The 13,394-nt window shown below is 40.6% G+C and overlaps 1 protein-coding gene across 1 annotated transcript; it reads right to left on the minus strand.

The window, feature by feature from the left end:
* Window positions 1-807: 807 nt before the first annotated feature.
* Window positions 808-12,685, minus strand: LRRIQ4 (leucine rich repeats and IQ motif containing 4). The gene is made up of 5 exons (XM_010952088.2): window positions 11,657-12,685; window positions 7,693-7,866; window positions 6,324-6,462; window positions 5,096-5,292; window positions 808-960 (listed from the first exon to the last, which is right to left on the minus strand). The coding sequence occupies exons 1-5, from the start codon at window positions 12,677-12,679 to the stop codon at window positions 808-810; spliced, it is 1,686 nt and encodes a 561-aa protein (XP_010950390.1). The 5' UTR covers window positions 12,680-12,685.
* Window positions 12,686-13,394: the final 709 nt, after the last annotated feature.

Below are 13,394 nucleotides of genomic sequence, written 5' to 3' on the forward strand. Positions count from 1 at the left end.
CGCACCACTCGCATGAACTGCCAGTGAATTCTGCAGAGTAAAAAGGCCAGTCCCCAAAGTTACATCCTATATGATTCCACTTACATGATCTTCTCAAATTTAGAGATGGAGAACAAAATTATAGAGATGGAGAACAGGTTAGGGATTGGGAGAGGGGTAGGTGGCAGGTGTCACTAAACAGCACAAGGGAGACTGGCAGTGATGGAACAGTTCTGTAGCTTGATTGGGGCGGTGGCTGCGCAAAAGCTACAGGTAACAAAACTGCATTGGATTAAACACACACACACACACACACACACACACACACACACACACACACACAAGTGCATGTATAACTGATGGAATCTGAATAAGCTCTGGATAGTACTGATGTCCACTGTCTGGTTTTGTTATTGTACTATAGTTATGTAAGGTGTCAACAGTGAGGGAGGGTGAAGGTGCATGGACATCCCTGTACATTTCTTTGGAACTTCCTGTGAATTATTTCATAATAAAAAGTTTTTAAAGTAGACATGATAGTACAATGAACCTCCGTGTACCTATCACATGCTTCTACAATTACCAACTCTGGCCAATCTTGTTTCATTTGGATCCTCCACACTTACCTCTCTCCCTGATACTGTTCTGAAGAAATACGATCCCAGGCATCATTTCATTTTTATCCATAAACACTTCTGTAAAAAAATCTTTATTTTTCTATGTAACCATAACTCTACAAATCAGTTTTGTGTGGTTGGCATCTAATTCCTAGAGATTTTCCTTCTTAATCCATCAGGATTCATTATCTCAATTCATACATTTATAGAGTTATTTCTTATTTCCCTTTACAGGTTTTCCTTTTGCAACCTTCTTTCCTTTCTTATCTTTTGGAGAATTCTTTCCCTTCTTTTGCAATTTTAGCAGTTCTTCAAATCTCCCCAGTCCTCTCCAGACCATGATTCCACGCCACCACGCCTGAATCTGAAAACAAGACAAACCAGAACAGCGTCAGCTCATATCACGGTGGACGGGGATGGTTACATCTCTTTGTTCCAGATTGTGGTTTTTAAGATGCGGAGAATGGAATGACTAGACCTCTAAACCTTATTTTCTCTCTTTCTCAATTGGCCAGCCATCCAGGCAAACAATTCTAAAAGTATTTAATGCTTTTATCTGCCAGGCACTGTTCTAGACATTTAGGAAACAGCAGTTAAATACCAACGTCCCCGACTTTGTAAGCCTCATATTCCAGTGAGGGGAAAAGACAGTAAACAGTAGACACATGACTGTGTACTTGACAGATGGTGGTAAGTGCCCCGGAAGTGGCTGCACAGCATGGGGAATCGGGATGCCGGTCCCCCCGCCTTCCCTCTTGTTCCTGGACCATGCGTGCTCCTACCGCCAGCCGGCCCTCACTGGCTCTTGAGATCCTATTCTCTTGCACCTACTCAAGAACTTCCCTTCTCTAGGAGACTCTTCAAAGCTTCCAGTGGCTCCCCGTTCAGAATTAAGAACTCAAGTCCTTGCAATGGCTTACAAGGCCTTGTCTGACCTGTGCTCTCCCTCCTGACCTCCTAACTCTCCCCATGCTCACTCGCTCAGGCACATCCAGGCACCACCCAACTCAGGGCCTTTGCCTGGAACACTCTTTCCAGTATTCAGAGGGCTGACCCCTCCACTTCCTCAAGAATTTGTTCAAATGTCATTGCTATGGACTGAATTATGTCCTCCCCTCCCCACAATTTATATGTTAAAGCGCTAAACCCAGTGTGGTGGTATTTGGGGATGGTGCCTTGGGAAGTAATTAGGTTTAGGTAAGATCATGAGGGTGGGGCTCTTACGATGGAATGGTGCGTTTATGAGAAGAGACATCAGAAAGCTTGCTCTCTCTCTCTGTCTGTCTTATGAGGATGTAGTGAGAAGGCAGCCATCTGCAATGCAGAAAGGGAGCTCTCACCAGAAACCAAACATGCTGGCACCGTGATCCTGGACTTCCAGCTCCCAGGACTATGAGAAGATACATTTCTATTGGTCAAGCCACCCAGCTTATGGTATATTGTTACAGTCACCTGAGCTAAGACAGTCGTTTTTCCAATGAGGCCTACCCTGACCATCTCATTTAAAATGAAATCCCAATAACACACACACACACACACACACACACACACACACACACACTACTTCTGGCAACCTCAGTTCCCCTTGGTTTGAACTTTTTTCCAATACCACTTAATTGCTTTCTAGCATAGTATACAAATTTATGTTTTATATTCCATGTTCTTATTCCCATCACACTAGGCTTTAAGCAATATGAGGATAGAAATATTTGTCCATTTTGTTTGCTGCTTTTTCCGGTGCATAGAACAGTGCCTGGTACATAGCAGAAGCTCAATAGTTTTTGAATGAATGAATAAATGAATGAGGTACCTGGAGGTATGTTATTTTATATAAGGTGGATCAAGGGCAGGTATGAGGATATTTGAGCAGAGTATGAGCTGAGTGAGGGCCAGAGTTTTGTCCACATCTGGGCAAAGCACCTCTCGGCTGAGGCAGGAGCAAGCCTGGCCCTTGGAAAAATACAAAGGATCCCATTTGTGACTGAAGTAAAGTGAAAACGGGAAGGGCGAGGTGGGGAGGAACAGTAGCAGATCAGTTAGGGTGGGGATTTTCCCAGAGACAGTATTGCCTGGGAGAGGCATTCTGGAAATTTACAGGGCTTTTTGTTGTGTTAAGATTTAACAGTAATCAATTGTGTGACATACACCCTTGTCCATAGACTTTCCAAGGGTGTGCGGGCTTGGACTGGTGGGAGCAACACATTTCCAGAGCTTCAACTTCCATACGTGCCCCTCCCTAGAATGTACCTGCCTATGAACACAACTGCTGATTCTCTAGTCCCACCTCCCCCTTCACAACCGCCCCTCTGGGCATCCACCTGAGTCTTGGGGGTATTGCTCTGAACTCCAAAAACCTCTGGGACACCAAAAAAAGGGACAATTCAAAACAGCAGTTTTGGGGGGCAGGGGATAGCTCAAGTGGTAGAGCTTATGCTTAGCATGCTGGAGGTCCTGGGTTCAATCCCCAGTACTTCCTCTAAAAATAAGTAAGTAAACTTACTTACCTCTACCCCTTCAATAAAAAAAAAAAAAAAAAAAAAAAGAGAGAGAGAGAGAGAGCAGTATTGATGTTGGCTCTAAGGACTGGGCAACCAGTCCTGGTAGTTTTGCCTTCAAGAAAACTGAAGTTGATTTGCCAGCTAAGAGCCTGCTGTCTACTTTCTGGGGTATATCTGGAAGAAGTTCAGAGATGTGTGAGGCATTGCCATTTAAAACAAAATAATATGTGCAAAAAAAAAGCTGCTATTTTTGTCAGCTTGTGAATTGAACAAGGTTTCTTAGTGTTTTACCTGTAAAATAAAAACTAGGAATAGAACTGATGCCAAACCCTGTGTCATTCTAGCAATAAGTAATATTCATGCAAGGATATATAAACTATGTAAAGAAAATCTTTCCCATTTGCGTATGTATTTTCCCCAAATCCTGTAAGTCAAATAATTAAATACCAAAATTTATAATAGATTTATTGTTTGGTTAATTTTATACTACTGATATATTGTAGTAAGACTTGATCCAGAACATTAAAACCCTATGATCACAGGGAAAAATTTTTTAATTTTAAAATTGAATTTATTTGAATATTTTTGTAGCCTAGAAGTATGAAAGGTGATCTATAAATGACTTTAAAATTATATACATATATAAACACTATACATACACACACATATATATATATAAATATTAAGATGAATTCTGAGGGGAAAGTGGGATGGAAATATATGTTCAATAAGAAAAAGATGTGACAACATTTTTGCATGTAAAATAAGGGCTTTTTAAAATATTTTGTAAATTGATGTTTACTGACATATTAGATCATAATGGTATTTAGATTCCATTGGCTACATTTAAATAACTCTGTTTTAAGATGTCACTGTGTAAAGTACACTGGAAAGTAAATTGTTTCAATGATTTAGACTTAGTAGCAAAAAATGTTAAATATCAATTTTAAAATGTGCAAGAGGGTGCAGGGTTTTTCAGAATGCTTTTCGGAAGTATCCCAAAAGTATTATCTTCATTCTTCCAGTGTAGTCATACTGAGTATACACAAACTAAAATTAATATTTTAATATAAAATTTTCTTTTTCCTTTATGTTGCAGCTTGGGCATTATTTTGATTTATTAAAATTATATGTTTTGGGTAGTTTATGTTATCTATGAGTTTAATTTCAGAAGAGTAAAGGAAGACACACACACAATAATTATTAGGAAAAAGAGGTTGTTAGGTGTGCTACAGTTGAGGGCCCTTGTCAGAGGGTCTTCCAGACCAAAGACTAATTCTTATTCCAGGTGCAATGGAACATCATCGATTTCAGCAGAGGAGTGGCAAGACCTGGCCTGTGTTTTAACAGCGCCAGTCTGACTGCTGAGTGGAAGACGTATCCTAGGGGGAGCAGGCGAGGAAGTAGGGACACTAGTTGAGGACTAATGCTGTCATCTGGGTGTGAGATGATTGGGGCTGGGACCCACTGAATGAAGACTACTGAATACTGACTGAAGTCGACACATTCCTGGTCTACCTGGGGTATCCCTATGTCTCCAGGGGCTTGGTGGGCAAGAGAGGGACCAGGCTCTTAGCCCTTTGACCCTAGTTAGTGGAAGAGTGGAACTCTGGTCTCTAGACCTCTGCTCCATAAATGCTTTCATTTCTAATTTTTCAGCCTTATCTTACTGACTTCGTTAATATGAGCTTTTCATTCTAGTGAGTAGTCCAACAGTTTTAGATCATTTGGGGATTTGAAATTTGGGTTTCTTTTGCCTATTTGTTGGGTTCTTACCTGACAAAGAGAAAAGGAACAGGAAAGACAAAAAAATGCTAGGGTGATGTTCAAAAATCTCTTGCTTAGCCCTGGGGATATGAAAGTAAATAAGAATCCCTATTCTCAAGGAGGACAAGGTACAGACGCATAAAGAGCCGCCCCACAGGGTAACCTGTAAAGTGTAACATTAACCCTACTCCAAGCATCTCTGAATATATGATCCAGAATTTTTGATGGTTTTACCTTTGTTGCCATTATTTTCATAATTCTTGTTTTTTTAAGATATTCCTGCACAGCCTCACTGCCTTGGGTGCACACTTCCATTGGGGGTTCTTCCATGGGATTGTCCATCAGTGTCAGAACCTTTAGATTCTCCAGACTATCCAAATTCTCCGGAAGATGGGTGATCAAGTTGTCCTCGAGTAGTAATTTTTTCAAGGCTGAAACAATTTAAAAAAATAGATTTGTCTTAAAAATAAGCAAAATTAAAACATGTGTTCTTTAGTCCAATCACTTTGAAATGTTTGTTTCCTGCTGGGCCATGTAGCAAAAGACATCACATTTAATGAGGCAAACCAAGTTCTCTTTTTTATAACAACCCAAAGTTATTGGAGCCAGTGTTATTAGGTATTAGAGACAGGAAAACAGTAAACACCAAAAAATGTTGAGAATATTTCCATTCCTCCAGGGACCAAGGACAGGATAAAAATGCATGGTCAGGAGCATGACTCAGGAGAACTGTATACCCATCCCCTGCTTCTAATCTTTTGAGTGTCCTGTGGGTCGGCAACAGCTTCCATTCATATTCCTTCATCCTCCTTTCATTAAAAAAATCATCGTAGTTTAGAAACATATCTGTAAACACAAAGATGCAGCACACTATGGCAAAAAATCCCACTTTTTAATCTGGTTCCACTAGGAGCTCAGCCAAAGCCTGTAGAGTAGATGCGTGGGTTTACAAATAAAAAATGGTTTAGCCTAGTGGAAAAATGTTTGTGTGTCTAAATATGAATCTATGACTTTTTCGTGTCAATCATATAGCTCCAAAAGTCCCTCCTTGCTAATTTCATCACTCTGGGTCATACTTTTCCTTTTATTCAGGTGACTTAGTGACCTAATGCAAATTTACTACAGAGTCCCCAGTTCCAAATTCTGGCAGATAGTAGGTAGTCAGTAAATTCTTGTCCGTGGTATAATGACTGTACGGGTACGGATGAATGCTAATTTTCTTAGCAGTTGCTATTTACTTTTCAGTTCCCAATGAACAATCTAACTGCCTTTGTGAGGCTGTTAGCATATTAATCAGGCACCTGGTCTTCCCCACGTCACTAGGAAGCCCTGCAAGGAGGTAATGTGGTAGGTCTCAGCTCTCAACACTGAGGTTGGTCTTCAGCAGTGCAAGAAAGCCTTCAGTCATGGGAAATACTGACCTCAAACTCTACTGGGCTGTGGATCTACAAAGATTCCTCACCTTGCACTTGGCAAATGGCATCTGGAAGTTGCTTAATCAGATTGTGGCGGCAATCAAGAATTTCTAGGTTAGGCATTGATCCCAAGGATACAGGAAGTTCCTCCAGATGATTGTTCTCTACATACAGCTCTTTAAGACTCTGAAATAACATGAGCATATAATAATCCTTACATTGATAAAGGAATTATAATGACCAGAATCACCTGTGAGTTCCCATGTTCTTTCAATGAGGATATTATGCTTTGGAATAAAGGGAAAAACATTTAAAGACCCATCATCAAAAATTACAACTATTTTTGAGTTAAGCCTTTAGATGTGGTTCCCGTGTATGTAGGGAAAAGAGAACACAGGAATCTGGTGTTTATTTGTTTCAGGAGAATTTTGTGGAAAAAACAATTTGGATCATTTAACTACAAATGTCATTTTGCTCCTGTTCAGTAACCAATTATCGGTGGCAGTTGCTATAGTACTGTAATTGCCTCAAATATCAATCCAGCATTGCCCAAGTGGAAATAGCCAAAATGTACAGAGAATAGGCTAACTATATTCAAATTCACTGGATAAAAATTTAACATTTGCATTTCACTCTAAGACTCTGGAGAGCATTGCATGACATGGACAAGGAGCAAGTTGATGAAAGGAGCTCTGCGAACACAGGGCAAAGGGATGGAGACTTAGGAAGAGGTGAGAAGTACCTGCGCTATATATGTCGTGGCTCAGTTTCATGACTGGGAGTTATGCAGTGGCTTACGCCTACTTTATCAGTAGTAAGAGTGAAGCACCAGGAACATGAAAAAAATAATTCTTTTAAGTCTGATACATAAAGACACAACAGTATGGCTACTTTGAATGATGTTGTCTTGTTGCTTTGCTGGGACTGAGCACAGTGCTGTGGACCCATCTTTAGCATGAACCTGGTGCAATAGTTAAATAAACCATGAGCTGCTGTCCACCACGCTGGGAGGGAAATCAGACCATCCAGTCTAAAATGCAGAATCCCAGCCATGTCATCTGTATGATACTTTAGCTTCAAAATAATACAATTTTCAGGGAATACCTACAAAAAGTAGAAATTAATTGGAAAGTGGCATGGCTCAATTTCTGCAAATAAAACATGTCAAACCCCACAGAAGAAATGAGTATGGCATGACACATCCAAAAGCAATCACAGTAAAATGTTCTTTGAGTGTGGGTTGTTAAGGAAGACAGTGGGAGCCTCAAAGTGTCATACTGACTGCTTGCTGGGAGCTGGAAATCTAGTATGGATAAGTCCACAAGCATGAGAACCCCACCATGTTTTCTCAGTGTCAGCCAGTTGAAGGGAACAGTGGGCATGTACTTCCTTGCCTGTTCATTTTGGGAGGCTTACCTGTAGTTTCCTAATGCATTCTGGTAGATGGGTAAGCTTGGCTCCCTGATCTTGGCCAATGTATAATTTCTCTAAAGACTCCAAAGAAAGAATTTCTTCTGGAAATGAAGAGAACTGATTCCCGCTTAGTCCAAGAATCTTCAGTTTTGAAAGTGAACCAAAATCTGAAGGTAACTGGAAGTGTTCCGAAATGGTAAGTGTCAAGATTATTTTTGACAGTAAGGAAATAAATTAGGCTTTTAGTCTAGGGGCAGATTGTTAAAAAAAAAAAAGTAGAGCAATTTAAAATTTCCTACTGATGAAAAGTTGGCACATATGTTTGCGTTTATAGTATTTATACTTGCAGACCTAAAACCTGGAGTTCTACCTTTTCCCCAGCCTCTTTGCTCTTTACTATTTTAAATTGGAACAATTTTTAACCTAATTTATTGCAAATTTTTAAACTGTAGTGTAGCAATGCTTGGCACTATTGAAAGAAAAAGTACTAAGCTTATTAGTGTAACATTGTAACTATAATATAAGAAGGTCTTATATTAATAACTAATAACTAAATTAGAACTAATCAACTAGATCAGTTATTAGAACTGATCAATTTAGTGATATGACCTCTCACCCTAAAAGGCTTTAGCGCAGCAATTTTGAAGCTTTAGTTGAAATCTCAATTGGAAGCAAACAATGAAGACTATTATGATTATATCTTCTGCTCTCCAGTGAATCCCAAGGCTGTCTGTCCTGGTATCAGGCAGGCATTTCACAGACTCCCAGACTTTCAGATTTGGAAGGTCTTAAAAAGGTCCCTGTTGTAACCCTCTAATATGGCAGCTAGCCATCCAGCTCTTGTTTAAACACCACCTGCTGGGATGAAAAGCTCACTGGATAAATACCACTACTTATCATATTTCTTTCTCCTGTCAAGCCAAAATCTGCATCAATATTTACATCCACCAATGGCCTCTTTCTGGCCTTCTGGAACCACATGGAAAAATCTCATTCTTAAAATATGTGACACGATCATTCTTTTGATTATGTTAGAGATGCTTATTTTCTTGTAGAAAAAAAGGCCCAGGTGTGTATCTTAATAGCTTCTTAACTCATTTGAAACATAGTTCCCTTATGTGGCTTTATTCCTCACTGGGAGTCCTCACGGGTCCTTGCTTTAGTTCTTGGACTTTCCTTCCATCCATTCCCTCATCTACCACTCTACCTTTCATGAGAATGGTTAGAAGAGTTCAGCTCAGCTCACCTCTCTACAGTGGGTGGAATGGATAAATAATTAGGGAATAGTTATCCCCATAGTGGGCTTTCTTCTGATCTACCAGCCAAATGTTTCACACACCTGGAAACTGCCATAAGACATTTTTCTCTTTATTGTGTAGGGTTAAGGCTCATTTTCTTAAAAATGCTATAAAAATAAAAAATTTTCTTTAAAGTTCTATAAGTATGCTATATATACAGGTTTATTTATTTATTTACATTTTAAAAAACCTCAGAACAAGCCCACCTCCAAAGAAATTGATGTTGAAGCTTCCCTTCTCAGCTATTTCAAAATTCTTCAGGCCCTTAGATCCCTTCCATGCAAAGCATCTGCATTCAATGCAGTCCAAAATAATGGGGAGTGAGTCTTCAATCCAACCACTTCATTGTAACCTAGTCATTCACTCTTACTGTTGTTTACTTAGCTCATAGGTTTAGCTTTTCTTTTTCAGGAGCCCATTGAATGTTTAATGATTTTTTTTGTCAGGATATTCAAGATCCAATAATTAATCCCATCATAGTCATGTTAAAGTATAGTGGAAATAAATTTGGGTGTACAGAAAACCTGCACTGTGCCAAATGAGAACAATTATTGCTGACATTATAACTGAACGGTAGCTATTTTGAGGTTGAGCTTTCTCCTTTAATAGAAATTTACCATACAAATAAAATCCATCTAGATTCACACTGAAAGTCAACTATTTTTGCCTCCCCCTAGGCAAGCAAAAGCTACTGGCTAGGCTTCAGGCTCCAGGAACCCAGGAGGTAAATCTTTGGGGTGGGAGAGATAAGGAGCTGACTTAGAGGTCATGTGTCATTACGGAGAGAAATGCATGGGGAGGTTTCTGGAGGGGCTGGCATAATAGGAAGTTGAGAAAAGAAGACAACACAGAAATACCATCATAAGAACTGAAGAACGATAAGCAGTGGTACATAGAGATTTTCAGGTTCAACATCCTAACATTGATCATGCCCACATTTTGGTGCAGTTTGACTTGCAGTAAAACTTGGTATTGGATGAGGCTTAACTTTGGTAAGGAGCCATCTGTGTGTGATTCCCTCCTCCATCCTGAACTCTTAAAATGTCTCACAGGGAAGGATTAGGTAGCAGGAATGACTCAATAGGATTTAAGTGAATCGTGTTATACATCCCAAGGGCACTTTATATTTTGAGAATTTTACTCCCACTGTGGAATGACAGACTTCGTTTGCTATAAAAGGACCTTCTTATATCAGTGGCAGGATAGTGGGGTATGGGGAGGATGAGCAGAGGGTTCTTATACAACCTCGAAAATCCTCCAAGGTGGGTTGTTTCCCAATTAGAGATTGAGTCCTAGTTTCTCTTCCTAAATCTTAAAAGTCATCCTCAAAATGTTTACCTCCTGAAAGTCAGTTTTAAAACTCTATAGCAGTGAGGAAAACCAAACCTCTCCCCTCAACAAAGCTCTAGAAATTGAAAACTGAGCAAAAAGATTTAAAAAAAAAAACCAACTTTAAGGCTAGGACTTTTGTAATGTATGGGGTACACATGAGTGTGGTGTTCATGGCCAGGAAAAACAGACCTATTATTTGATTAGAGCTGCTGATCACCAAATCTCCCTTTCTCTCTCTCTACAGTTGTCTCTTGCTTTTTAACAGAACTCTGTTCTTTGAAATTTTCAGATATTAAAATATAATAAGGAAACAGGCAGCTGAACCCACTGCCCAGACTTTTCACTAATAAACCAAATGGAACACTGCAATGAAAGTTGACTTCTCCTACCATCCCCTCCTCATTTCCCTGACTTCCCCCCTCTCCCCAGAGGTAGCCATTATCAGGAATTTAGTGAGCTTTTTTCCACCACTTATTTTTATATTTTTATTACATATAAAAAATCCATAAAATATGTGCTGTGTATATGTAGTTTTGTGTGATTAAAGATTTATATATGATGCAAGGTTCTGCAAGTAGGTGCTTGACTTTTTTAATAAATACCACAATTTTGAGATCTATCCACGTTGGCACATAAAGCTTCAGTTCACTTACATTATTGTACAGTATTCCATTTTATGAGTATACCACAAGTTACATGTGACTCTGTCTACCAGTTGGCATTTAGATTATCTCCCATACTTCATGATTATCAACAATGCTATGATGAAGGCTTTTGAACTCACCACCCTGCACATGTAGGGGAGTTTCTCTACGTACATATCTGGTTTTGTAGTTTCCCACCAATGGAACATTAAGGCCTAAGGCTGTATGTGTCAGAAAATTCTGCTGTTTCAGGAAGCCTTTTTCGGAGGGGTCTTTGTTAAGGAGATGGGCCCTGCAGCCCAGCAGCTGTGGGTTAGAATGCTGGCTCTATCACGTGCCAGTGTGTGGCCCTGACAAGTTAAGCTCGCCACGCCTCATTTTCCTCATATATGATTGAGGATATTATCACCGACATCGAAAAGTTCTTGTGAGTATTAAATGAGGTAATATATAGAAAACATTTAGCTCAGTGCCTGGCACCTACCCATTGTTAATAAACATCACATTACTACTGCTATTCAGGGGGGTTAAAGTAACATAAACGATGAACTTGTTGGAGATATTTGTTAAGTCCAGATTTTCACCCATAAACCCAGTTCGAATTTTCTCCTGTTCAGACCCAGAACCATACCAATTTCGAGCCGGAAGGGCCCCTGATGGGAGCATAGTGGCAGCCAGGAAGGGAATCAGTACCTGGCTTATTTTATTATCGTCCAGCGCCAGGATTTCCAGGTTCTTCAGCGCAGAGATCTGCAGTGGACAGCGTTCCAGGTGGTTCTGGCTGAGATCCAGGAAGCGCAGGCCGACCAGGCGCCGGCAGCAGCGCCGCAGCACCCGCAGGCTCGTGTTGCGCAGGTACAGCAGGTGCAGCGACGTCCACCTGCAGACGAGGTGCGGCACCTTCTCCAGGGGGTTCCCGCTCAGCCCGACCTCCGTCATCTGCGAGAGCTCGGCCAGGGTGTGCGGCACGGCGTGCAGGCGGTTGTAGGATAAATCCAGCACCGACAGCTTGGTACACTGGCACAGCGACTCGGGGAGCACAGGCAAGCTGTTGTAAGCCACGTAGAACTTCTTCAGCTTCGTCAGGTTCCCAATCTCTTCTGGGATGACAGTCAGCTTGTTCTCATCCAGGTCGATGATCTCCAGGTTGTCGAGAACGCACAGCTCCAGAGGGAAGGCTTCAAACTGGTTCTGTTTCAGGTGGATCTCCCTCAGTTTGGTCTGGTTCACTATTTCCTTGGGCAGAGATTTCAGGTGGTTTCCGGCCAGTCCGAGCAGCTCGAGGTGGTGGAGGAGTTTACAGATGACGATGGGGATCTCCTGCAGGTCCGTGTGGTAGAGGCGGAGCTCTCGCAGCTTGCGGATGCCGCTGAGCACAGGAAGGGCCGAGGCTAGGAGCGGGTTGTCGCTCAGGTCCAGGCCCTCCAGGTTGCTCAGCTTCGCCAGCTCGGGGCACAGGTTCCTCACCTTGTTCTTGTTCAGGTAGAGGATTCTGACATTCCTTAAATGCTGAATATCCTCGGGGATTTCTGCAATCTGGTTGTTTTCCAGATGCACCTCCTCTAATCCTTTTAATTCTAAGATCTCTGCTGGAATGGTAGCCAAGTTCTGATTAGAAGCATCGATGAAAAATATTCTATCAGAAACCTGTTGTAGATCATTTTTCTGATGACTTCTAGATGAACGTTCTACTGATCTTACGGTATCACTTGACATTATTCTGATGGAAAGTTCAAATAGTCAAAATCTGAAATATTGTGAAAAGAAGGGAAAAAAATCAGTTTATTGTTTACCTGCCACCAGACTTGGTACCCTTAAGAGAAATAAACGTTAAATGTTGATTAAATCTAGTGCTTGACACTATGACACAACATAAAAGGTTTTTGTGTTTCATGTTGGGAGAAGAATAAAGTGTAGACTCTTCTTTGTCCTAATAGGTTGACTCATATATATTAAAAAAAAGTGTCTAATTTCAGTTTTTAGAAATGCTTATTTTGATTCTATTTTCAGGTTGGATGTAGAAGGTTGCAAAAGATCATTGCTCTTACCATGAACACTGAGAAAACACTAGGAAAGATTAGTATTTTAAAATATGGCTTTTTTTCCATAAAGCCACCAGAAAGTTGTGGATACAAAAAAAAGGCTGAAAGAATTAAATTCTAGAGATGGACTAGTCCTTCCTAAAAAGGAGAGACTAGTGGGCACTTTCATGCCTGGTGGCATTTTCAAGTTTGGGGACTGGCAGGTGGAGAAATAAGGCTTCCATAGGTATAGGTAAAAGAATTTCTGGAATAAGGAGAAACGAGCCAAACTTTTAACAGCCATGTGTGAGCTGGCATGGTGGATTAGAATCTGTGAAACCGAGGGTAGTCATCAGTTAGATCCATTAAACTATAACTTGCTTTATTAACCTGCCTTCACCCATCAAGCA

This window comes from Camelus bactrianus, chromosome 1, assembly GCF_048773025.1.
Source record: "Camelus bactrianus isolate YW-2024 breed Bactrian camel chromosome 1, ASM4877302v1, whole genome shotgun sequence".
NCBI lineage: Eukaryota > Metazoa > Chordata > Mammalia > Artiodactyla > Camelidae > Camelus > Camelus bactrianus.

Excerpts from the sequence above, each read along its gene's own strand:
- LRRIQ4 (XM_010952088.2), bottom strand. The coding sequence starts at position 12,679 with ATGTCAAGTGATACCGTAAGATCAGTAGAACGTTCATCTAGAAGTCAT. Across the intron at positions 7,867-11,656 it reads ACGATAATAAAATAAGCCAG|TTACCTTCAGATTTTGGTTC; the intron begins GTACTGATTCCC and ends GAACACTTCCAG. Across the intron at positions 961-5,095 it reads TGAAAATAATGGCAACAAAG|ATTCAGGCGTGGTGGCGTGG; the intron begins GTAAAACCATCA and ends TCTTGTTTTCAG.